The sequence below is a fragment of the Sparus aurata genome, chromosome 23 (assembly GCF_900880675.1).
Source record: "Sparus aurata chromosome 23, fSpaAur1.1, whole genome shotgun sequence".
NCBI lineage: Eukaryota > Metazoa > Chordata > Actinopteri > Spariformes > Sparidae > Sparus > Sparus aurata.
Genome location: NC_044209.1, coordinates 26077996 through 26101373, shown reverse-complemented (window position 1 = coordinate 26101373; position 23378 = coordinate 26077996). Strand labels below are relative to the sequence as shown.

The window sequence follows — 23378 nt, the reverse complement described above, 5'->3', positions numbered from 1 at the left end:
TGAGGAGGAGAGAGATCTTCACCGATTGGCTTTTGATGCCCGTACAATCAAACTCTCGTTGTTTTCACGACTGATTAAACAACTGAGCTTAAAGGAGACGACACACGTTCATACTTAACAGACAGCTGTGGCTCAAGGGTAGAGTCGGCATCTTGTTACTGGAAGGTTGCTAGCTCGATTCCCCTGGACTGCATGTTGAAGTGTCCTTGGGCGAGATACTGAACCCCAGATTGCACCTTGCATGGCAGCCAATGCCGTGAAAGTATGAATGCTTCAGACGAAAGTGTCTACAAAATGCCCGAAATGTAAATGTGGAGTTTATAATCGGCGGACCCTGCCACCTTTTCTAGCATCAAACTGAGTTCTGGCGACCTTATTTTCCTCTGAGAGCAGCCTGTTTATTCACTTGTAGAAAAGAAAACCTTCATTAACATTGTCTGAGTTTGTATTTCTTCTCCACAGCGACATAATAACCCTCTGACTGAGTCACAGACCTCTGCGGTGCTGCCTCTCTGGATCCACTCGCTCTAAGTGTTGTGATCTACTGCCATCTAGTGGTGGCGCGAGGTCCACATCTGCTTGATGGGTGTGTCGGAGGATCTGACTTTTTGGGGCTGTGAATTGAGCTTTTGTTTCATCTCGCAGCCCCCCGGAGCGCCTCGCTGATCGATGACTTCTTCGTGTGATTTTATTCATGTTTCGCGGCGACGCCCACATTTTTATAATTTCCACCCGCGAGAGAAAAAGCTCATCAGCAGGACTGTCGAGTCGGATCACAGGATGATTTGTAGTTAAAGGCAGGATGTGAGCACAACTGCTCCGAGTCGTCCTGCACATTTTGAACTTGATACCGGAGACGGCTGATTTGTTCGGGGGGCCCCGGCTCACCTCCCTCCCCCCACAGAGGGCCCATTGTAATCTGAGTCCTCCCTGCAGCTGCTTCTCCCCCTCAGACACCCTGGATGTAGTTCCTCATCTCCCTCACAGAGCTGTCAAATGTCATTTCCCTTTTGGTTTCCAAGCCCTTCTTTGAAAATGGTATTTTCTTACCAGGGCCGCCGACGGGAGGCGCTCACCGCCTGCAGGTTTATTATGCGAGGAGCGCCTCGGCCGGGACCCACAACCTTTTCCGCCAAATTCCATCAGCAGACTCGCAGCTCTTCCAGGAGGCCGACGGCATTGCTGAAATCTGGAAAGTATTAAACAACCTGCTGGTGGAGGGGACTGGGGAGGGGGAGGAAGGGAGGAAGGGAGGAAGGGAGGGGAGGCGGATGAAGGAGGGACGTGAAAAGTGGGGGATGGGGGAGCAAAGAAACAGAATACAAAATTGTTCATATACCGCCCTTTGCCTGGCTCTGCTCCCTCTCCACTCCCACACACACACACACACACATTAACCCCCCCACCTCCCAAAACACACACACACACACACATCCAGACCACTCCCCACAAAGCTCCAGCATTTTTCTTTTATGTTTGCAGCACTATTCTGCAAGTCCTTTTTTTTTTTTTTTTTTAATGGCTCATAAACAAACAGCCGTTTCTGCTGTGTCGTTCTGGGGGGAGAGTGTGTGTGTGTGTGTGTGTGTGTGTATATGTGTGTGTTTCAGTGTGGTGTGGCGTGGCGTGTGTGTGTGTGTGTGTGTGTGTGAGGAGTTGTTTGCTGGCACAGAGCTGGGAGGCGAGTGTGATGGTCGAGAAAGCCCCAACTGTGTGTTTGTGGCCGCGAGCGAGAATGAAAACGCTGGACGCCGTCCAGACATCCTTTCCCAGGCTTTGAGGGTCGTAGCTGACCAAATGTATGCACGGCATCTGGGAGGGCACGCCGTACCCGGGAGAGAGGACGGGCCCGCCTAGAAGACGATGTATAGAACCTGACCGGTGCCAAGATTTGAGCGAGAGCGAGCGAGACATTAATCTTCCCGAGAGTCAGATCCGTCTCTGCTCTCTGCTCAGACACAGTTACTGTCATTCACTGTGCCGCTGTCACTGAGGAGGAAGATGTGGGCTTTGTGTCTCTGTAAACGCCGGATAAGTTATCACATCTACATTTCTACATTTCATCTTCTGTTTAGTCAACACGTGTGTGAGCCAGCTTCCTTATCAGGAGGAGGAGGAGATGGCGGTGTTGGCAGACCTGGCTGAGGCCGCGTTTGTGACCACTTCGGCTGGAAACAGGATATTTTCTTTTCAGCCGATTTCATGGAAACGAAAGCAGATATTCACTTTGAAACAATGTGGGAATTTAGAGCAGAAACGGCGTACGTGTCGGTGAAATGTCGGGACATTTTGCAGCCGACAGCTGGGTTCTTTCAGCGATGTGTCGGGACAATTTACAGCAGACAACTGGCAACATATTACAGCCCATAAATGATATTTTACCATCATGTCGGGAGACTTTGTGGCATAAAAACATCTATTTTTAGCAAGATGTTGGGACAATTTGCAGCCAAGAACTGAGTATTTATAAGCTAGATGTCAGTGCAGTTGCATCCAAAAAGCTCAGTAAATGTTAGTGAGATGTCAAAACAATTAGCAGCAGACAACTGGCAACGTATCCGGACAATTTGGAGCCCGTATACAATATTTCAGCATCATGTCGGGACAGTTTGTAGCATAAAAACATCTCTTTTTAGCAAGACGCTGAGACAATTTGCAGCCAAAAGCCTCTGTAGTGTTAGTGAGACGTCAGGACAGTTTGCAGCAGACGACCGGCAACATATTACAGCCCATAAATGATATTTTAGCATCATGTCGGGACAGTTTGTAGCATAAAAACGTCTCTTTTTAGCAAGACGTTGAGACAATTTGCAGCCAAAAAGCTCAGTAAATGTTAGTGAGACATCGGGACAATTTGCAGCAGACGACTGGCATCATATCGGGACAATTTGGAGCCCATAAATGATATTTTAGCATCATGTCGGGACACTTTGTAGCAGAAAAACATCTCTTGTTAGTGAAGATGTTGGGACAATTTACTTCCAGCAACCTCTGTAGTTTCAGTGAGATGTCAGGACAATTTGCTGATGGGAAACCAGGTACCAAGTTTTTACTTTTGATAAGATCTCAGGCCATTTTTCCAGGAGGAGCCAGAACACTTACACAAGTGTTTTCTTGTGCCCACACCTCTCCGGACCACGAGCATGCTTTTTTTTGTCACAACACCAAACTGAACGCAGAGCAAACAGAAACGTAAAGTTGCAACACATCACATGTGGGGGTTCGACATATTTGTGGTTTGCAGAAAAACACACAAGCCGACGTTCTCATCAGCGACTCTCCGCGTTGCGTCATGCGTGTTTGTTAGTCGCTCGGCGGAGACGCCTCTGTGTTGATCCGGCCTCAACACTCGTCGCCACATTCATTTATCGTCGGCCTTTTCGGCGTCTGCCTTCACTTCCAGTCTGCAGAGTAACCAAACAAAGTGTAACACAGTTTCGCTGACAAAGTTCTCATCAGAGTTTCTTCTCTCTCTCTTTGTGTCCTCAAAGATTTACTCTGCGGCTATTCCTCCAGGAGAGCGAGGCGAGGCGGATATTGGTGTTAACAGGAGCAGCGAACATAAACATTCCAGTACGCGGTGTTGACCTCCTGACCTCTGAACCCTGCAGCGGCAGGAGACCACACACACGTGGAGGAGGAGGAGGAGGTGGGAGGTGGGAGGAGGGAGGAACTTCTCCGGTGTCCTTCGCCCTTAAAGAGCTTCAGATGCCGGAGACCGTGAAAAATTAGCCCGACCCCGAAACATCAGCGCTGCGTTTGGCGCTCGGGGGATCGTCGCAGGTATGTCAGAATGTGGGTACGACTTTCTCAGATGGAAAAGTGATTCCAAGGGAAACACAGCTCCCGTCTCTGTCTGTCTGTCTCTCTCGCTCTCTCCACCCGTTGTGTAACTAAAAGTTTCCTTTATGAATCTGAGATTGTGTCATAACCTCTTCTGGTCTGGACTCCTCAGCGTTGAAATATGTTTTTCCGTCTCGCGGAACCCGCAATTGCTAAATCCGCCTTCACGTCAGCAGAGAGACAGAAAACAATGTTTTCCACCAAAGATTGTATTTTTTTCTGTCTCCGCGGCGGACGGGCAAAACAAATCAGTCGGAAACAAAAGTTGTGAGCTTTGATTGTGTTTAACTTTCCGCCACGACTCCCCCCTCAGATGTCCCGACTCTCCCGCGCCCAGAGAACGTGCTGGGCTCATTTTCGCCACCAGCACAGAAACAATGATTCATTTTCCATTCTCTCCATCTGTCTGAGCGCTCACCCCGTCTCACTCGGCTGAAGAGAGGAGCGCTTCCTGCAGCCATGTGTGTCCCCAGGAGGTCTGGCCTGGCCTGCGCTCAGCCGTGACCACATAGGCCGGGGCCTGGGGGGCTCCGGTGCTCTCTGCTCCCGCTCCCTCGCTGCCGGGGGGCTGCTTCCCTTCCAGGGCCCGTCCACGGCTGGCTGACACTGGAGGAAGGAGAGCGCACAACACGCCTCCACACAACCCACACCTTTAGTCAGAGAACACAAACTTTCACCAGCAAACTTTCGAGCTAATTACTGCAGCAGAATGATTCTGCATTAATTGGTATCCACGTCTTATTCTCATCGGCGGGGACAGTTCATTCAGCAGTGAGTCCAGGATTGATTAATAAAAAGAAACCTGCCTTCAGATGTCGATCACACACTGAGGCCACATCCTTGCCAACGTAGACTTGGCGCCGGCCCAACAGCGGCTGGTTGTACATACAATGCGCTCCTTGTTGAGGAGACGCCGCATGCCCACTGTGGAGCCAGATACTCCAAAAGCCAGGACCAGGAAGTGAGGGATCACAAGGGGTCACTTCCCATCGGCCAGCCGTGAACTCTGACCTTCCAGCCCTTCTTCAACTTCATCTCCCGTCTCTGCCGACATAATGAGCGATACCAGTGCCACTCGCTCGCTGCAGGGCCGGAGGGAAGCGAAGGACAGACTCAGGAGATTGATGCTCGGCCGACAGTTTGGAAATGAGCGGCTCCTTTTGTCCGACACGTTTCTTTCATTCTCTTCTCTTCAAGTTATGTTTAATATATATATTGGCCGTGCATTTTGAAAGTTAAGTTCTCTGTGTTTCTGCACACTAATTTCAACTTCACACACTCTCACAGTGCTTTAAATTAATGTGCACATGACGGGGAATCCGATTTGAAGTTTTAAAAGTTTTCGCACTTCAAAGTTGCAAAGCAGCTTCACGACTGCAGGGAAGCAGGGAAAAAGTATATGTCGTGACTCGGTTACTCAAGATAATCCACAGAACTTGTTGTGAGCAGTTTAATGAGGGATCTATTTTCTTTACGTATCACCGCACAGAAGGAACTCATGGATGTAATAATGGGAAATCTTGACACCGTGTCAGGAAGCAGCTCGGTGGTGCATGACGTCAAAACAGCTCGACTTCCTGGGTATAAAAATACCCGGATCGTCTGCAGTTTGTGCTCCACCGGCTAATTCCGGTTTGACTGGTGATAAAATGATGTAATCCTGCAGCTCTTATACACTTTCCAAATGTTTATGTTCTAAAAAGATCACATTATGACATGAAGACGAGTGTATGAGGAACTACTTTCTTTCTTTGTCACTGAAGGAACCCTGCAGCTACTCATAGACGAGAAGCTAGCCAGCTAAGCTAGCTAATGCTACATCTCAGCCGAGGAAGATGTTAGTGATATTACACAAAGTCCGTGGATTATCTTGAGTAACTGGGTCATTATTTCTGTAAAGAGATGCTGCTGTTGAGACTTTCAAGCTTATTTTGTTGACGGTTTGAACAACACAAGTCATTAACGGCGTCTTTTTTGGGTTACTAGTTGGGATTTTGGGATTGCTAGTTTAGTTAGCTTCTTGTTGTGAGCAGTTACAGCTCAGGATGTCAACATTTATTGCCTCCACGTTGATCTAGCTGTAGTGTTAGCTTCGATAGCTAGCATCTGAACACTTCCTTCTACATGGTCTTGCAGTTGGCGGGTTTGCTCACAACAAGATCTGTGGATTACCTTGAGTAACCGCTTCATTATTTCTGGAAAGTGACACTTTGAAGCTCATTTTGTTAGCGGTTTGAGCAACACAAGCCATTAGCGGTTTCTAGCATTATTAGCTTAGTTAGCTTGCTTCCTGTTGTGAGCACTTACAGCTCATGATGTAAACATTAATGCCTCCACATTGATCTAGCTGTAGTGTTAGCTTCGATAGCTAGCGTCTAAACACTTCCATCTACATGGTCCTGCAGTTGGCGGGTTTGCTCACAACAAGGTCTGTGGATTATCTCGAGTAACCGCTTCATTATTTCCTGAAAATGAGACTTTCAAGCTAATTTTGTTGACGGTTTGAGCAACACAAGCCATTAGCGGTGTCTTTTTGGTCTCGGTTGTTAGCATAGTTAGCTTAGTTAGCTTGCTACCTGTTGTTAGCAGTTACAGCTCAGGATGTCAACATTATTGTCTCCACGTTGATCTAGCTGTAGTGTTAGCTTTGATAGCTAGCGTCTAAACACGCTACATGGTCACGCAGTTGGCGAGTTTGCTCACAACAAGGTCTGTGGATTACCTTGAGTAACCGCTTCATTATTTCTGGAAAGTGAGACTTTCAAGCTCATTTTGTTTGCGGTTTGAGCAACACAAGTCATTAACGGTGTCTTTTTGGTCTCGTTGTTAGCATAGTTAACTTAGTTAGCTTGCTACTTGTTGTGAGCAGTTACAGCTCAGAATATAAACATTTATTGCCTCCACGTTGATCTAGCTGTAGTGTTAGCTTTGATAGCTAGCGCCTGAACGCTTTCTTCTGGCAGGTTTGCTCACAACAAGGTCTGCGGATTATCTCGAGTAACCGCGTCATGATCTCTGGAAAGAGACCTTTCTGTTGAGTTTCTACAGCTGACATCTGTGCTTCCTTCTTTGAAGGACATTTAAACTTTCTTTCATTCACTTCATGACTGAGTCGAGTGTCTGTGCTCAGGCCTCCGTGCATTCCTCCGTCAGCTCTGTGAAAACACAGTGTCCACTGTTCACATGTGCCTAAACCTCGGTGATTTCATCGCGCGCCCCGCTAATATCACTTTCCATTACAGTCCGTCAGCTTCCTGTTGTTTTTTTTTTTTTTTTGTCCCCTCGTGGAAAAAACCCGCAGCAGCTTAAAGACTCACTGACTTTTCCTCAAATCTCCAGAGCATCGTAAATCAGGGCGTGTCCAGAGATAGAAAACAACGCCAGGGTGAAGGATCCCAGAGCTCCATGTGGAGGGCTGTCTTTAAAACACAGTGTTCTGGGTGTTGGTCCTCCGTTTTAACAACTCCGTCATCCACTTCGTGCTCCCCTCCCCTCTGGCCAAGGCTCCCTCCGGGCCGAGCTGGACAGCAGAGGGGGAAAAGTCCGGCCGGTGCTGGCTCTCCTCATCGTCACGCCGGCCAGGCTCCGACTCCCCCCTCCTCCTCCTCCTCCTCGTCCTCCTTGCAGATGACGCGGCCAATCAGAGGCAGCAGAACATAAGCAGATGTTGTGCGAGCATTTGTGTGACTGTTGGGTTGAGTTGTGTTTGTTTTAATTTATCTGATTATTGAATGATCGGATTCTGGCCCGATTTATATTTTACTTTAATAAAAAAACAATTGAACGCAGAGAAGAATACGGACTGAAGAAGAGGGTGACGTGCAAAACTTGAGGCGAAAACTCAGCGTTGATGAAATAAGGTGCAAAATATTTACATCCCCACACATATTAAAGGGCAACTCCACCAATTTTTACAGTTTTATTAAAGAGTGTTTGCAGGTCTCAGGGAGAACTTACGTATGTGGAAAAAGTACAGTAAAGTCTTTTGTGGCTCCAGAGGAAGCTGTGTGTAATCTGATAAACTGCCTCCAGTGGTGTCACTCAGTGGCATTGTGGGTAATGTAGGCAGCAGGTTTGGAAAAGCAGTCCACTGATCCAACAGGATCGATATGTGCAGTTTAAAAACAAAATGATCAAAACGTACAACACTTTTAATCCACATGTTCTTCTTCCTTTTCAAAACCTGGTGCCTACATTACCCACAATGCAACATAGCAGCTGAGTGACATGACTGGAAACAATTTATCAGATTACATGCAGCTTCCTCTGGAGCCACAAAACACTTCACACTACTTTTTACTTTCACTCCCCAAGACCTGTAAATGCATTTTAATGTGTGAAATTGGTGGAGTTACCCTTTAAATTCACCCCTCTACCTGCTAAACTTCAGTGCTGATCGCTGATAAAAGAAGCCGTCCTGCAGACACGCATGCTGTAAATGTAAATATTCACTAAAACGCTGGATTAAAAACAGCAGCGCACAATTATCTGATTCGTGACATTCTCGTTTCTGTCATGAGATATTTTCTCTTTCCGGGCCTGAAATGTAAAAATCCATCTGCAGTGTTTGTTTTTAATCATAAATACTCGACGTGATGCTTCGCATGTGATGTGAAGGGCGTTCCTGGACGACGCAGCTGAGCATGTGAGGCCATCTCCCGGCTTTTTCTTTTTCACTGTATCAGACAATTGCCTCTGGGCGGTGTAGCTAGCATGGTAAAGCCTGCTTAAAGCCCCCTCCGCCCTCTCCGCCCTCTCTCCATCTGTAGCTGTTTACTCTGACTGACAGCTCCTCGGGATGCTCCGAGAGGCAGAAAAAATGAAAAAGCTGTACCAGATTGGTGTCGAGCCGAGCGCTGCCTCGTTCACACCACGATCTGCAGCGAAACGTCATGTTGACGGAGGAAACCGCAAAACTGTTTGAGGGGAGTGAAACGCTCGAGTGTGTGTGTGTGTGTGTGTGTGTGTGTGTGTGCTGAGGAATGCGGCCGTGCTTACGTGGGTGTTTGACCGACTTGGTGAGCAAGAGTGAGGTTGGACAAAATGTGAATCAGAGCAGGATGGAAGAATAAGAGGAGGAATGGTGAAGTAATCATCCAAATCACTTTTTCTTTTCTTTTCCACTATTCTCTCCGGCTCCAGCTGCTGCTGCTGCTCTGGGCCGGCCAGGAAGTGTCGGAGGTGGAGGGAGGGAGGGTGGAGGGTGGGGGGGAGTGTTTGGGGTGGAGGCAGGGTGAGGTCACCGTGCTGCTGGCCCCTGGGAAGGGAGGAGAGAGTAGAGACACTTGGCCGACTGTCACAGCTCCGTCTATTCATCCTCGGGTCTCATTGTGGACCGAGCCCTTCGACATGTGGTGCAGCCGGAGCGCTTCCAGCACGCACATCTGGAGCACAGTGCTGCCATTTTGAAGGCTATCAAACGCTTGACCCCTCCTTTCACACATGTTCCCATAGAGTGAGAGTGAGTCACCCCGCCGAGCTGCAGGCATATTTAGAGATCGCAGTGTGTGTGTGAGTGTGAGCGCCGGGCCCTGCGTGCCTGGGATGCCTTGGGTGTGACCAGGGGTGGCCTGCGTGTGTGTGTGTGTGTGTGTTTGGGTCGGTCCAGCTGCCTTGTCGTCTGCAGCCTGTCCCCCCCCCACCACCACCACCACCACCACCACCTCTCTCTCGTGAGCCAACCAGACGGCGAGTCGAGCAGACACGCACAGATGCAGGAAAGGCGACTCAATGGAAAGAACTGCTGATAGAAGGTGGAATTTCCTGGTCACCAGCAGCAACTTTCATTGGCCGCTTTTCCGGGCCCCCCGATAATCCAACTACGCTCATTACGATTCTCTAACGCGGTGAGCCGCAGAGAAGTCAAATTCAATAATGAGAAGCGCGCCCCGAGTTAGCTGCTGTGTGGATGCAGCCGTGAGAGGTGAAACAGTTCTCGCCGCCGCCGCCGCCGCCGCCGCAGAGTTTCCAGTCGTTTGCGTTGTGCAACACTCACACCACCAGAGCTCCGTCTGGTGAGTCTCAGGGATTTGGCCGGAGCTCTTACTCCCTCTCTCTCTCTCCCTCCCACAACCACGTGTGTCGCCTTTTCTTTTCTTTTTTTTTTCAGACTCGGGGAGATCTACAAACCCAACCATGACCTCAGAGAATTAAACACTCTCCTCGGAAAACCCCCGCATCCCCAAGGTGGTAGTTTAGGTTGTCAGCTGCGTTGTGATTGTATGTGTTTCGCTGTGTGTGTGTGTGTGTGTGTGTGTGCGACGCAGCGGAGGTTTTACTCTGTGGTGCATCAGATATGCGACTGTTTTCCATGAGCGTGCACATTTCCAGCCCCTCGCTTTTGTCAACACATGTTTCGTACTGTACGTTACGTGGACGACGGTTCGGTTCTCTGCAGGAGCCCAGATTTTTTTTTTTTTTTTTTTTTTGGTTTGTTTTAACGAGGCTGAACTGTAAGGCTCGGCGGTAACGAGAGCCCAGGTAATTGTTTTGAAAGGGTAACTTTATAATGGAAAAATATAAAAACAAGTCCTGTTTTCAATTAAGTCTTTCCATCCCATCCCCCCCACACACACACACACACACACACACACCCCATACGACTCAGTTCAATCCGAGCTGCCATGCTATATTCTCGTCTCTGAGTTCACCCCTCGCCTCCAACATATGGCCGCTTTTTTCCTTATAGTTCTCCTCCTCCAAACCTCCTTGTGTGCATATTTCAAACGTACAGATTTTGTTTCCTGCAGCCACACCCAGATTCTTCTCTTCTGGTCGCGTGAGGGTTGAAATTCCTCGCGTAAAAAAAAAAAAAAAGAAGAGGAACCGAGCAGAACACATGTTTTTGAAACGCTGGTATGGCTGGTGGTGGTGCGGAGGGGGGGGGGGGGTCATCTGGAATGCATAAAGCAAAACAATACATCCCAACATCTCTCATCACCAGGAAGGACGCTCGGCCCGGGGACGGGAGTGGAGCGGGCGGGACCTGCCGTGTCTTCAAATCCAGCTGGAGTCGTACAGGATGAACGCCGCGGCGCGTAAACACGGAGCTGCTCCTCCTGAGGCCTCTTTTGTATCTGTGAAATATTCGGGAGGACGCTCTTTAAGTTTGTCTCAGTGATAATAAGCGAGATCTGTGTTTTACGGGCGATTCTGGACACATCGCTCGCGATAAGCCGCGGCTGCTTCTTTGGGTTCAAGGCTCCACAGTCTGAAGATATCATCGCCACGATCAAACGACGCGGCCAGGAGCTGTGATTCTTCTCTCCTCGGAGTTTTCCCCCTCTGAGGAGGTTTCTGTGGCAACAGGCTTTTTTTTTTCCTGCTTCAGCTCAGTCATGGCGGTTATCACTGTTTGCGGTGACTAACCAATTGTTTCTTTCTATTGAGTCTCTATCTAATGAGGGTTTGTTTCTCATTTTTCCAGAGAACATTTTGTTCTTGGAAGAAAAAACAACAAACAGAAACATTTAGCTGTTTGAAGCCTTTTTTTTAACTCGTCAGTATGACTTCATGCTAATCAAGAGAAGGGAGGGACGAGCAGTGACAGCGGCTGTTGGAGGCCCAGCTCAGCTAACGTCAGCGTGCAGACACGCTCACACAGCTCACCACGGTTATGTCTTAGCATTGAGCGTGCTAACATTTGCTAATAAGCTTGAAAGTGAGGCAGGCCCCCATTATTAGCGCCAGGCTTTGAAGCTAATTTGACCTAGCGGCGATAAAACGTGTAATTACAACGTCTCATGATGCACGTTGGCACCAAAAGACCTTTCCCTGTAAGCTTACATGGTTGAGGAAGTGTCTGTAAATGGTGGATACATCTTTTGAGTGTCAGAATTTGATCCATTCAGTCCAATAACATTTGGAAAGTCAATGCATGGTTGCGGAGGGCTAAACCGGAAGTTAGCCGCCCGGCTGACTAAAGTCTGGAGAGCACATGCTCGATGGGATGCAGTTGGTGGGAAATCTAGATAATTCTGCACCCTGTTAAGTAAAGTTTCATGCAAACTCATTTATATGACATAATTTGATCCATCAGGGTCCGATAATATTTGGAAAATCTAGAAGAGCTGCAGAATTTAATCATTTTATCCCCCTTCAAGTTAGTCAGGGGCTAAAGGGGAAGTTAGCTGCGTGGTGCACACGCTCAACGGGCCTCACAATGCAGAAATATTTATTAATCGGAGTTGAAGCTTATTTTGCTTGAAGGGGCCACATAGGAATGAACCTTTCCCTTATATATTTCCCTTTAACATCCATGCATTGAGCTGTAACGTTAGCTCACTTAGTTAGCGTCTTTCTTCGCCGTGATAAAGCAGAAGATCCAGGTTATTTCCTGCAGCACTGAGCAACTTTCATAGGAATGAACTGAACCCGCCTCCAACGCTGAATCCAGATGACCTATAATTGATCCACAGGAAGAGGACGCGCTTCATTTGTTACAGAGAGGGGCCTGTAACAAAGTGATCAAGTGATTGGGGTTCATCCTCAGAGGACAATGAATGTCTGCAGAAAAATGTTCACCCTGGACCCAAAGTGGTGGAGCAACTAGATTTAGCCTGACTTAACAAAAACAAACATATTCATCATGATTAATGAGCAGACAGTGTTTGGGTTTTAAAGCAGGAACACCCAAATATTTGTGCGTTTGTGATTTGTGGCCGTTTTTTTTTAAAGTGTGTGTGAATCCTGCGTGTGTGGATTTGTAGCACGTGCTGCTGCGTCTCAAGAGTCTGCCAGGATTCATCGGTCCATCCTCACCTCCTCCTTCCCTCCTTCTGCTGAGAGGAGCTGTCAGAGGGCTCGGCTCAGATCTGGGCTGCAGTCCAGACCGATGCCGAACACACACACACACACACACACACAACACAGACTCTCCGCTCCAAAGCCCGGCTTTAGGACCCGGCCGCAGCTTCCTCTGGCCAGGCCGCGGTGCAGTCACCCAGCTCGCCGTCACATATGTATGTGCATCACCACATTCCCCCAAAGGCTAACCAAAGTTTGACCAGCCGTCTTCCTCTCCAAACACAGGACAGGAAACCAAAACACCAGGAGTATTATGGATTCCACTATCAGGTTTGGTTTCATGTATCAGCAGCTACGTGACTCACAGTGTAAGCAGCGAGGCCCCGATGCAGACGCAGATAAGGCTCGCTCTGCCGCACGAATCAGTAACATGTTTTCCCTCTTACCTGTCGAGCTATTTATCTGTCCGGGTTGTTTTGTTTTTGGAGGTATCGGTCGTAGAGCTGTCCGCCTCCGCTCTGACGTAACGGGACCAGATGGCGCTCGGCCGGTTGGACGTCTTTTTCCATGAATCACGACCCGGTTAGTCATGATGGTGCACACAGGTTGTTGTGGGCAGCTTCACTAGCTTAGCTTAGTTAGCTAGCATCTTGTCTGTGATAAGTAGTTCCTACACGAAGCTGCTGGTTACGGATAATCTCATTAATACTGACTCTTTAGCCTCCTTTCTTTCACACACCACAGCAGCTAGCCCTTTGTTAGCTTGTCCTAAAGCTAACAATCCAGCTCCCCAGCTGGTTTGCATGAACCCTCTGTAAGTCAGCACTTCTACACTCGGTGTGAAAACCTCCCGACGGCCTCGGGCTTGCAGAGCCGAGCTCACCACAGCGCTAATCGCGTAAACACATCTGACCTGAGAGAGTAAACAAAGCCGAGCGCCCGGCGTTTACCCTGGCCAGGCGTGACCTTTGACCCCCAGCAGCAGCTCTGCGTATCTGCGCGACACACGCACGGCTCAGCTAACGCGCTATTAGTGGGTTTAGAATCGGCTCCTTATCCTCCAGGTAGACGACGGTTTCGCAAACCTGCAAAGCGCTGGCAGCACTTTAGGAAAGAAAATACTCCCTGGCGCACACCTCTTCTTTACATAAAGTCTGGATTGGCAGCCGGCAAAGGAAGTGCCGCGCTGTTAGCTGTCAGAGGAGCGCAGACACTCTGCTCGGAGAAGATAGCACATCAGCAGGAGTTGGGGGGAAGCCGCCGGTAACAAGCAGGCAGGAGATATTTTCCTCCCTCTGAGGGGTTGAAGGGGATTTTAGCAGCACACCGTCGACGCAAATGAGCCACGAGCCCGTCAGTGCATCCAACACTTTCTTGATTGTAATTAAACACTAACTAAGCGTGCGGCGCGTCGGATGCAGCTCAGATATTTACCCGCAGATAACGGTGGCTGTGAGATCCGCGCAGGGCTGCGAGCGAGGCGCTACAAATTGAATTCTTTCATAGCTTTTATTGCTTCATTCCAAACCCCTGAGGCCACGATCGCTCTCGCTCGAAAGCAACAGTTTGTGCGCCGGTCCTGCCTGTTGGGATGTGCGCGCTGATGACATCGACTCCAACAGGAAGCCAGGGGCTAATGATTAGCACATGTTGCAGGATCACTTGGGTGCCACAATCTGGAGTTCGTCACGCCGTATGTCTCTGATTTATTTGGTTGTTGTTTCTTCACAGGGAGGGGACGGGCTGGTTTCTGAGCCTCTCTCCCCTCCCGCTGGAACATCTTGGCCCACTTTATCTGCATTTCACTCCCAGCCGACGGAGATCTGCAGCTCGGTCATGGTCCATTTCTTGGGAGTTTTAAGCGTGGGGAGGTGAGACGGGGCACGCACGGCACAGATGCTCTAATGTGATCCGGCTTGGCGCGGGCAGACCTGCGTGTTGTTGGTGTTTTACACACACAACACAGAGATCTCTGGCGACTGTCAACAGTGAAGTGCACACGCTGCACAGTGCAGTCTACAGAGGGCAGGTCACATTTGAGGTGAATCAATACGCGAGCTCGTCTTTTTGTAGTCTGACTCACCGGAGGCAGACTTTGGACACTGGCTTCTCCTCCGTCTCCGCTAGCTGTGTGTCAGCCGTGTCAAAATCCCCGTCTCTACTGGAAACAAAGCGCTCTCCGGTGAATAACAAACCCTGCAGCTTCCAGGGGGAAATCTGTTGCCCGAGCTCTGTATTAACACGAAATGTGTGATCATTTGCATAAATGACTCATGCAAAACACTGGAGCCGGTCCAGCAGATCACCTCAGCTGGCAGCTGTGACACGGCTGTGTAAGAACTGTACGAGCCTCGAAGTTACATCCAATAAAAGTGCTTGTTTTTGTCGCTGACAGGCTGTCGGGGTTGTTATTCTCAGCGTCTGGCAGCGTAACAGAAAGAGTTCCTGTGGAGATAGACCTGTTACATAACAAGATCTGTTTCGTTACCGGAAACAAATAGAAGATAAATCTCCTTCAGATTGTGAAATCAGCAGTGACTTTGGAAATAAACTCTCGGTTGCAGACTCCGACTCTTCTCTCCGACTGTAACCGACCTCTCCACCGTCATCTCCCTGCAACAACTCGCATCCCGTGACATTTCAGAGTGAGACAAAGATCTTGGAAGTAACTTTGGCGGTCGTAGTTGCCCCAAAAGATTACATCGCAGCCATCGCAGCCAGTTGAGCCGATCTACTGGACCGATTACAAAATGTGAAGGTTTAAATCAGCATTCCCCTTTAACAGGACATAAAGCCCCAACAAGGACAGTAGGTTAATGTCAATTTAGCCTATTTTAACACTTTATGTTCGCTAGAAGAACCTGAAGGCACCATGTCACATGACGTGACCGCACCCGACCTGAACCCAACAACACGCTAAGTTTTTGTCTGAACTCGGGTCGAGGATCGTTGCTCTATCACTGATGGTATGAAGGTTATTCTGACCTCGCCTCCCCATGTGTGAACGTTTCATCAAAACAAGTTCCCCTGACTCTGTTTTGCAGGGGCACCGTTACTCCCCCCCCCCCGGGCTGTGATTGGTTTAGAGACACACAAACAAGCGAGGGCGTTTTTTTTCTTTTTTTTCCTCCCCCTGTAGCAGAATGATAATGGGTGCAGCCAGACATCTCCCCGGCGCTGGCACAGGGCCGCTGTGGAGATATGCCTGGCTGTGCACGACCGGTCTCTCTGCATTCGGTACATCTGTGCTCCGTGTCAACACGCCGCGCAGCGTCGGCGCCGTTATGTGTGAACAGTGAAACACGGCCCGGATAAAAGTGTGAATATCCTTTTAGGTGTGGGTCTGGTGGGCTCGCCTCTGCAGCTCCTCCTGCCGTGGGTCTGCGGCGTGTTATCTGATAGTCACTAAGTGGCGAAACACAAACAGTGAGAGCAGCGCCGAGGGGGGGCCGGGTCGGGCCGGGCCCGAGGACAGGGCAGCGCGGGCGGAGAGGGAGCCGCGCTCGTCCTGGGAAGCGGAGGGTGCATCTGGGAGAGGAATGTCGCCGTCTCTGGTTTCAAAGTGAGCTGAGTGATGCGTTTGTGAGCAAACAGGCCGAACTAACCCCGAGCTGCGAGCTCAGAGGTTTCACAGATGTGATGAGACACAGATGACCGGCGAGATGACCTTTTGTTTTTCTGTGCATGGGCGTCGTCAGCTCTTCCTGAACACATCTGAGCAGACTGACTTCAGGGATTTAGTGGTTCCTCTTGTTTTGGCAGAGGCTTCCATAGGTGAAGGAGACCCGAGGCGTTCCACCATTCCTTCATACCCCCGAGAGTGAACTAGACCAATCCAGCTGTCCCGCTAACACGTCCCCTTTGGCGGCTACGCCAGGGTCAAATCGGAAACTGCCTAATTCCTGATTGTCTCACTCTTCCCTGCAGTCTCCTGTTTGCTGTTGGAGCACGAGCAGCACGAACGCCTCATCTGGCCACTCCTGCAGGTGGAGCCCATGCAGCACTTTGCACCCGGGCCGGGCCCTGAACTGAGGCTGACTCATTGTGTCACGAAGCGGAGGACGGTTCCAGTAAAACGCCCCGACTGTAACACAAGCCTCCACTTGATTTCTGATGAGATATGAGATAAAAAAAAAAAAAAAAAATCCCACAGAGCTGACGTCAGCTGCAGCGACTGGCAGAAAGTGAAAGTGAGCGCTCACCTTGCCTCCGACACTCCGAAGTCAAACCCAGACGCACAGACACAGATTTAGATTGGAGTTTTAATGCCGCGTAGCAAGATCAACATATAATCAGTGTGAGAATACAAATCTCCACACTGCAGATGTGTTGGGCCCCATTACAGTCTGTACTTTTATTAAATGGCAGTAAACGGCCGTGACGCCTCTGTGGTTTAATTTCAGATCAGCTGTTTTGCTCGAGGTCCCGCGGCACAAATCTGTGAGGCTCATTTCAGGGAACAGAAAGAAAACTACTTTGGTTATTCAGCTTTTCCACAAGACAAACTCTCTAAAGAAGCGGCTCACCTGTGTCCCTGTGGATCCTCCGGTGAATCAGGGTGTGCCGGTGTCAGGTTTCAGCCGCGGCCCTCGGCACAAAAGCCCGCGACTTTAGTTACCGGCGCCTGAGAGCTGCTCCGGCCTGTTTGCTTTTGTTATCCTTCGCTTTCAAAGGGAAGGCGAGCTGTGTGTTTTCATCTAATGGGGGTAAAGAGAAAAGAAAAAAAAAAAAAAGGCTTTGGATGGTTTCCAGCGCTATCAGCCGCGGAGAGGCAGATCATAACTCTGCGGGGTTACGCTCGAGCTATCGCCGACAGCGCAGAGTAATCAGTCAGAGGGGTTGGTGCTAATAACCGTGTGGGGTGAAGTGTGAGGAGCCCCATCGCATATCTCTCCAAAAAAACCTCCTCGCAGTGACGATGTGTGTGTGTGTGTGTGTGTGTCACGCCGTATTAATTACCACAAAACTTCAAATAATATCTGCGTGAAGAAGTCATTAAAAATGCAATATGTGGATGCTTTCTGTTAAACTTATTAAACATCCAGCCGCTGTGTTAAAAGGACGGCGGGGCGATCTCACTGTGTATTAAATGAAAGTTAATAAAAGTTGTAATGAGGGGAAGGGAAGGGAAGGGAAGGGCGGGGCAGCGAGGCTTCATCTGCAGAGGAATGTATCACAGACGCTGCTTTATGAGAGTTTACAGCAACAACAGCAGCAACAGCAGCGTTTTAATACGAAGTTGTCTTTGTTATAGTCCTTTAAATGGATCTTTAGTGAAGTAGAAGCGGCCCAACTGTCAGCAGAAGTGTTGGCAATGTGCTGGAACTTTATCTGACTTCATGTCGCAGCTTTATTTTGTTAAGTTGTCTTGTGACGTTGCTGTTTACAGTTCAGGCACAAAACCCGGTTCGGGTTTCGGAGCTGGAGATGGTTCCGATGCCTCGTCAGAAAATCTGTTTATTTGTTTGCCCCTCGCACATCTGGAAGGTATCACAACCATCTTGTCGAGACTATCCGGTTTTCTTGCGACTTAACGCCGAAAAATGTCTCGATGTTTCATCAGAAAGTCTCCCAGCGGTTTTGGACTTGAAATATTATCCCAACATCTCGTCACAAATATGCAACTCAGTTGCCGCCATCACGGCCGGGAAACGTCCTGACGTCTCGTCAAAAATACCCAGACGTTTTGTTACAAACATCAAGTGGTTTTATCGCTTACACATGTTGTGACGCAGTGCTGAACGGTGGTCTCTGGTTTGCCAGCTGTCTCGACAGCTGGCAAACCAGAGACCACCGTTCAGCACTGCGTCCCCTTCACCTCCTGCCATGAAAGTCAACTCAGACATGACGTCATTTATTTTCTACGACCGGGTCAGGTTTGACTTCCTCACCCCGGCTGCTGCAGCTTGGCACCGGCCTCCGCCTGAACCGCCGCACCAATTACATCTTCATAAACAGCAGCGGGGTCCAGCTGAGCGGTCAGCTGATCCGTCAAAGAGTCTTCTCTCTGTCTCTGCCGGGACTCCTGCCTCACCCCGGCATCCCACGGCGGGCCGGGCAGCGGCCCACGGTTCCTCCTCCTCCTCCTCCTCCTCCTCCTCGCCTGTTTACAAACACAGACCGCAGGAATCCACCTGAAGAGCCAAAAACTGCACGGGAGATGGAGGCAGGGAGGCGAGGCGTTCTCTGCCTGCAGCAGCTGATCACAGTTACGTTCTCCTGCCTTTTCGTCGCTTCTGTTGTTGTTGTTGTTGTTATTGTTGTTTGTGTTTCTGGTTTACAACTCTTGCCACTCGTGGGGGAAATGGCCCGAGACGACGGAGTAAATGAGGGATGCAGAACCGCAGCGGGGGGGGGCGATCGTCGTCACTCATATCCCCAGATCTTGTGTGTGTGTGTGTGTGTGTGTGTGCGTGGAGATGCGGGCCGTTCCATCAATTTAGCGTGACCGTAACATCGCAGTGCGGTAACTCCCTTTGGCACCGGACAAACTCTCCCTCATGTCGACAGTAAACACACACACACTCTCACACACACATGGAGGCATTCTGGGCATACCACGGGGCCTCCAGAGGGCTGGTCTGTTCACACACACACACACACACACACACACTCCTGATAGAAAGCTGATGGATGTGTGTGTTGTATGAAGCTCAGTGTGCACCTTTACGTTCAGTCAGTGGGCGGGGGTCAACGCAAACACCTGGAAATGTTTTATTGACCCTGAGGGGTAAAGTTAGTGATGTGACGGTTGCTTCTTCTGAAATAAACATGTGTATTATAATATAACGTATGGCAGCTACACAGAGAGAAAACAGGGATAAAAACATAGAAATACTGATATAGTGTGAAGATATGTGCCTCATACTACACAGTAATTGTTGTATAGATGCCCAAAGTGGGCCCACCAGATGTTTCTATTGACCAAAATATACAAATATTGTGTGTATTATTGTTGGGGAATGATGCTCTTTGGATTTGTAGGATCCTAAATTATTATTTTGAATTGAGGTCGGTGGACAGAGACACAATGTGGGCAGGAAGTCGGTCAAACAAGGGATCCTGAACTATATTATATCATTCTACAACTAAAATGACACGATCGTTACAACGCGATACGAAACGATACGATGCGATACGATACGATATACCGTACAATACAATACGCCACACGACGATACGGCATGAAACGATACGATACGTTACGATACCACCATTATGTCTCCAACAAAGAAAACATTTTGGGCTCTCCTGGTGTAGATAATATTGAATATTGAAAAAGGTAAAGTAATAATTAAATCTCATACATATATATACGTTTATGTCCAAGACGGAAATGCCCATGAAAGTACATATCTATCTATCTATCTATCTATATATATATGTGTAAAAATATATTGTACTTTCATGGTGTATATATATATATTTACAATGTCTATGTATTTATTTTTATAGTTTTTAATTGATTTGTTCGGTCCCATTTGCTGCTGGAACTAATAAAAGAGGATCTGATCTGATCTTAACTTATCTTAATGATTGTTAATATCTCAGCTGACATTTTTAGGGCTTCAGGTGTGGTTGTAAAGAGATTAACAGATAAAACACACACCGCACGGTGAAGGGAAGGATCAGGAAATAAAGCCATCAGTGTAATAAAACACGTGAGTCCTGCGACAGAGACTCAACACGTCCTCACTGGACTCGAGCCTGTGGTGTCATCTTGGTGTGTAGCTGGTTTTTCAGGAGGTCACATTTCTTTAAACAATAGCGCACGCTCTTTACAACCATGTGGCCTCTGGTACAATCCAGATGAGAGGTTAGCACAGCGAGGAGGAGACGGACATAAAAAAAAAGGAGGGAAAAGAGAGAGAGAGAGAGAGAGCTGGATCGGGCCTCTGGTGACGTGCGGGGCCTGCAGGGCGGTGTTCTCAGGCGGAGACAGAGGCGGACTGGGGTGTGTGAGCCACATCTGGAATAGTAGCTGCACGGAGAGAGAGTCGAGAGGAGCACAAGAAGAAGAAGAAGAAGAAGAAGAAGTAGAAGAAGAAGTCTTTTCCCAACTCTTCCAGCAGCACTCCCTCCACACGGACTCCAGCTCTTCACCGCTTTTCACTTCCTGCGTTTTCCTTTTCTCTGTAAGTTGGACTGAGCGCGTCGGAGCGTCTTGGACTTTGGATTAACTTCTTATTCACAAGTCTCACGCGTCGCTGCTTTAAATGACCCGTCTCCCTCCTCGTCTCACCGCTTCAGATTTCACATTTCCCTTTTTTAAAATCTCAATATTTAGAATAAACACGCGGCGGCGGCGGCTGCGGCGGAGCGCGGCTGGGTGCGCACGCATGGCGCATGAGAGTTTTTTCGCGCAGATGTCTCCAGTTTGTTTTTCCAGCAGCGTGCATTGATTAGTCAGCCTTTTCCCCCCTCTCTCTCTCTCTAGTATCGACCTCCTGCCAAGCTTCTCTCCTTTCCTTTTTTATCACCTTCTATGCAAACACGCTTTCCTTGAAATTAATGAGGCGTAATTAAATCGTTAAGGCTCGTAAATGGATCAAAGGTTCATGGAATCAATGTCCGCGCTTTAAAAAGTTGGACGTTTTGGGGTTTTTTTTTTTTTTTGTGCTCCATCGGGAAGAAATTAAAGTTTCTTTCTTTCTTTTCTTTCTCTCCTTCCTTCTTCTCTCTCTACGTTTGTAAGAGGATACTTTCACATTGAGGTAAACATTGCGGTTGGGTGCGAGAAGTGAGGAAATGGCGCCATCTAGCGTCCGGGTGCGGTAACACCCAGCTCCACGCCTCAGAGGGAGACTGTTCATGGCTCATGTGGGTTGATTTTTTATTTTTAATTTTTTTTTAAAATATTTTATCATATCTTCTTCTAGATCTACTTGAAAAAATGCTGCTCATCCTGCTCGGCGTGCTCGTGCTGCACCTCATCATCCTCATCCTGCTCATCGTGTCCACGGCGGCGAGCGTAAGTCACACTGCGGCCGCTGAACTGTAGATTTCTGCACATTTCTGCACAAACAGGAAGAGATAATAACTGTGATGGGTCGTTGAGCCCTCAGCTCAGACTCGCAGGACGCCGCTGTGTGTTTTTTAAATCCTCCCTGTGTTGTTGTGTTTCCAGGCGTGGACTGTAGGTGGGGACAGCAGCACAGATCTGTGGTACAAATGCATGACGACTAACGGAGGCTACCACTGCAGGCCGGCCAGCAACGCAGGTTCGTCGGCGTCCCCTGAGACGAGCGAAAGATGAAGTGATGCGTTTTAGTCAAACTCTCCGTTAAACTCTCCACCTTCCCCTGCGTGTCTTTGCAGACTGGATCCAGGCGGTTCAGGCGCTGATGATCCTCTCCATCCTCTTCTGCTTCTTCTCCCTCATCGCCTTCCTCTACCAGCTCTTCAGGCTGGTCAAGGGCGGACGCTTCTTCTTCACGGCCATCTTCCAGATCTTGGCGAGTGAGTATGACCTCATCACACACGCTGACGGATGAGGGGTCCACACCCCTGAGCGGAGGGTTTTTCGGGTGGAGTCGTGAGATCATAATCGGGTTCAGATCCTACCTCACATCCTCTCCCCCCCTGTCTCTCGTTTTTCTCCCCCCCCCTCCCCCCTACTAGGTGTGTTCGTGATGTGCGCCGCCATCATCTACACCGTGATGAGTCCGGATGACGGATCCGGGGCGCAGTTCGGCTACGCCTACGTGCTGGCCTGGGTGGCGTTCCCTCTCTGTCTCGTCAGCGGCCTCATTTATATCGTCCTGAGGAAGAAGGAATGAGAGCCGGAGCGGTGGAGGGAGGAGGAGGAGGAGGAGGAGGAGGAGGAAGAGGAGGAGGAGGAGGGGAAGCGAAGGAGACCCCTGACAACAACATCGCACTGTGCCTACTGCCCACAGACCAAAGACTGACATCCCGACTACACAACAAAAGCTCACGTGTCACCGACGGCTGTAAACACGAGACGGAGACGTTCATCACCGCCGGGGAATCGACTTAAAGCTGTACACCATCACACCTGTCCGCCTCGCCGCACCTGTCCGCCTTCCCAACGTGTCTAGAATCGCGTTGGCGGCACGTCGACTTTTGTTGCAACGCTGGCGCCCCGACTTCCAACGAGAAACACCCACCAGAGACGAGTAGAATCCTGCCTCGCCTTCAGTACAAAGATGTACATAGTGTCTGTGGTTTTTAGACATATTTATAACATTTTTACATACATTGTGTACATAGTGTCGTCGAGTTAACATTGTCGTGCTCCATTTTTTCATTTTTTTTTTTGTTTTTTTATTACGTGACAGAGCTCGTGTCTCTCACAAATCATGCAGCTGTGCCAAAGAGATTTCGCTTCGACCGCCAGAGTATCAAGCTTCCATTTCTAAATGTCGTCCTTGATTTTTAAACATTTTTTTCTGTGTGTGTGTGTTTGTTTCGATGAGCGTCGATGCTTCGACCCGCGTGCCGTACTCAGAACGCCTCCGTTCTTCTTGAAGGAAATGAGAACATCCTCAGAAACTAAAAATAATAGCAGTAATAGTGTTAATAATAAACTCATGAAGTTTCGTTTTGTTTTGTTTTCTGAATTATCTTTGTATTTGATATGCCAAATAAAATGTTTGTGTTTTTTTTTTTTTGCATTTTGTAATCTAGTCTTGAAAAATGGTGCTTTTTTAAAAAAAAAATCATCTATTCTTGAATTGTAAACTTTGTGTCGCCGTGTCGTTCGTCTGCTTTGTACAAACCGACGTTTGCTTTTTTGTCAGTATTCTTCTAAATAAACACTTTGAAATTCA

At 48.7% G+C, this 23378-nt stretch overlaps 1 protein-coding gene across 1 annotated transcript; it reads left to right on the top strand.

The window, feature by feature from the left end:
• Window positions 1-20479: 20479 nt before the first annotated feature.
• On the top strand, window positions 20480-23378 carry pmp22a (peripheral myelin protein 22a). Its single transcript, XM_030408975.1, has 5 exons — window positions 20480-20723; window positions 21468-21559; window positions 21716-21809; window positions 21907-22047; window positions 22210-23378. The coding sequence occupies exons 2-5, from the start codon at window positions 21482-21484 to the stop codon at window positions 22365-22367; spliced, it is 471 nt and encodes a 156-aa protein (XP_030264835.1). The 5' UTR covers window positions 20480-20723; window positions 21468-21481; the 3' UTR covers window positions 22368-23378.